Source organism: Morus notabilis, unplaced genomic scaffold (genome assembly GCF_000414095.1).
Source record: "Morus notabilis unplaced genomic scaffold, ASM41409v2 Scaffold843, whole genome shotgun sequence".
In the NCBI taxonomy this organism is placed as follows: Eukaryota; Viridiplantae; Streptophyta; class Magnoliopsida; order Rosales; family Moraceae; genus Morus; species Morus notabilis.
The window spans coordinates 363,675-367,053 of record NW_010361268.1 but is presented as its reverse complement, the minus strand read 5'-3'; the positions used below and the strand labels follow the sequence as shown (position 1 = coordinate 367,053).

The 3,379-nt window shown below is 32.7% G+C and overlaps 1 protein-coding gene across 1 annotated transcript in view; it reads right to left on the bottom strand.

The window, feature by feature from the left end:
* Window positions 1-2,416: 2,416 nt before the first annotated feature.
* The window catches only part of LOC21408388, a 4,271-nt gene continuing 3,308 nt past the window's right edge, over window positions 2,417-3,379 (bottom strand). Inside the window, exon 8 of the mRNA XM_024166147.1 lies at window positions 2,417-2,764. Within this exon, the coding sequence (XP_024021915.1) occupies window positions 2,417-2,764 (348 nt within the window). The remainder of the gene's footprint in view (window positions 2,765-3,379) is intronic.

The following is a 3,379-nucleotide window of genomic DNA, read 5'->3' as shown; positions in this document are numbered from 1 at the left end:
TAAAAAACAAAAAACGGAATCAATTCTAAACACGATAAATATGTGGCTATGTCATATGTAAGTTCTGACCTTGTTTATAAATGCTCTCTGTGGTTCAACACTTTTTTTTTTTTTTTTTGGATTGACGAGAATTGTCTGGTCTTACTCCTTATGCAGATGATGAACGCTAACTCAAGAGAATGATAAACAAAACCAAGACGATTATATTCTCAAAAAAAAGGGAGAAAGAAGGAAATAGGCCAAGACTTAAGATGAATTAAAATTAATAGGCCAACAGTTTACATAAGTTAATAAATATGTCAAATTACTATTTTTGTCCATAACTTGTCTGGTTATAACCATAACTTGACAAGTTATTGTCTATTTTTGTCGATAATTTGTCTGGCTATGAACCATAACTTGACAAGTTTATTCATAACTTATCTAATTATGAACCATAACTTAACAAGTTATGACCTATTAATTTCTATAACTAAAAGTTAGCCTATATACTTTCTTATGGCCTATTTTCTACTATTTCCGGAAAAAAAAAAAAAAAGACGACGACAAGAGCGAAAACGATAACAAAAATTTGAGACAGCAACATCTCAGCTACACCAATTAGTCAAGAAGAGAAGAACGACTTTAGAAACGGCAAAGATCTGACTGGCTCTTTTCCAACGATATACAAAATACGAGACACATCACCAAACAATCACAAAACTAAAAACGTCAACACAAAAAAACAATTGTAAACTGTGATAATAGAAACGCACACAATAAAAGAACACATTTTCAAACGACGATAGTATTTTAAACTGCAATTAAAAAAAAAAGAGACACTGGGAAACAAGCAAGAGATGTTAAAAAGACCCAAAAAGAAACTACAAACAACAATTACCATAAGCGAGAGAAGTTGAAAAAAGAATTACCACAACAATCGAAAAAAAAAGGCTTTGATTGAAGTAAGCAAAAGAAAAAACAACGACAATATTTTAGAACAACGCCAACTTGAAAACGACAACAATTCAAAAAACAACTGAAAACATATAAAAACAATAAAATTATGGCAAGTCACAACGCAAAGAAATGACAATAACTTCACAAACTACACATTTAAAAATGAAATTACCTAAAACGACAAGAACTTCACAAAGGATACTTAAAAAAGAAAGCAAGGAAGAAAACAATGAGCCAATTAGATATTGCAAAGAGCACTTTTGCTATTCAAAGGTGTAACCCTAAATGTCAAGTGCATTCTTTCAGACTGTAAATTTGCAACTACAGATTTTCTCTAGCTCTTCACATAAAGCACCAGAAAATAAAATTGGACTCTTCCGCAAACCTCATCATAATCAAAACAGAACCAATAATTTAAATGCCTCAGGGCAAAAGTCTATACTAAACCTAGCTAAACCAAGACTGAAAACAAAGCAATGGTACCCTTTTGTTTTGTACAATTGCAAATTGAACGACAAAAAGTTCTCACTAGAGATTATCTCAGAGAAATGAACTGAGAGAATATTTAAACTAAACTCTCTCTCTCTCTCTCTCTCTCTCATGGGGTTTGTCGTGGTATGCTCTTTTATTTCTTGGTCGGTTTTTTTGTAGTGTGGCTATTTTTGTCACGTAGCTTACACAAAAAGGCAAACCGATCTGCCATATCTCTAGATATCTCTTTGTGTCCATCAAAACGTGGTCGAATCGTATCACTACACGTGTCAAGTCTACTAGGAACTTATAACTTATACATTTCTGACTAATCACTGACACCGCCATCCAAAAACAAGATTCTAACTATAATCTGAGAAGGTTTTGGTACATGATCTATGTAATGTAACGTACGTTAATGTAACTTTGTAACTAATAACAAGCGTGTTAATTTTTGTAACTCTATAATCTCAGAATGACTTTGTCGAGATTCTGACCAGACGACAAAACTAGGTGGCCACTTTTTTTTTTTTTTTTGGTTGTTGAAAGTGGTTAGTAGATTCTACTATCTTCTTATCGTCCAAGACCTCTTTTTGACTTTTTTGAGCACATGGATAGATATACACATGTATTACAGTCAGCTGTGCCAGTGGGTTTTCACGAGGTAAAAAGTTATGCTTCAAACGGTCTAGTTTCATTAATTTTAGTATAAATCAGTAGCTATTTCCGGTTTATGAGCATATAGGATGTTAAAATAATTAAAAAAAAAAAATTTATATAAGCACATAGATTTCGGAATTTTTTAGCAGTTGGTTTTGACAACATATATCACTATTTCGTCCTCTCAAATCTATGTTGGCTAATTAAACAGATAGATATTTGAAACTCATGAAGTACAGCTAATTATTTGTGTTGGTTTACTATAATTCAAAGTGATTACTACAATAAAACGATCAATAATTACTAATCCTAAAACTTAGACTGTGATAATTAACCATCTTATGATCTAAGAGGCAGATTCAAAGTGTTTAACATAACCCCGGTACTTCTTCTCTCTTGCAAACAAAAGCCAAAAGATTAAAGAAAGCATAACCCCAGATGAAACCAAAACTAGGCCAATCACAACCAATCTACTGTTCCTCCTCAGGCCTGAACAGTGGTCCACACTGATATTTCTGAAGGTTCTCCGAACAAAAGTGCAGTCTCCGAGCTCGACAAGAAAAGGCCCGTAATTATACAGTACAGAGGCCAGACTAGAGATGGCCGTTAACTGGTCGTAATAAGGCGGCGTCAACCGGCCCACGGTGGTGCAAATGCCAGCTTCCGAAACTTGGCAAACGTAACTTTTCCATTCCTGCAGTAAAATAGATACAAAGAATGGTCTCAAAGCAGTACTTCCACAACAAAATGGAGGTGCATATATCTAATGTGTGTATATATATATATAGCTGCTAAATGAAACATATATATGACCGTGTTAAGAAGCACCACCTAAAGTGAAAAATGCTATAATATCACGGGAAAAGTTCTAATTCATTTCGCCATTATTGGTTATTATCAAAATAATAGTAAGATCGAGGATCTGGATCCTAATTGTATAGATCAGATCTAATGATAGTAGTGGTTGTAGGCATATATAACCTAGTGGTAATTTCATATTTTATCCCGAAATTTCCACACTCAAGTTCAAAAAGGGAAAAAAAAAAAGATGAGATGATGATCGAGAAAGACAATGAACACATAGTTACACTATGTTGCAATAGTACTATTCTTGATGTGACATGGAAATTCTTTGGCAGGATATGAATGAATACTTAACTGAGTACGTAGAGTAATATTTTGGACCGTCACTATTTTATTAGTTTTTAACTCAAATTTTCCATTTTTTTGAAAAATAAAATCTGTTATATTATATATATATATATATATATATTTTTTTTTTTTTTTTTGTTTTTGTTTTTGTTTTGTC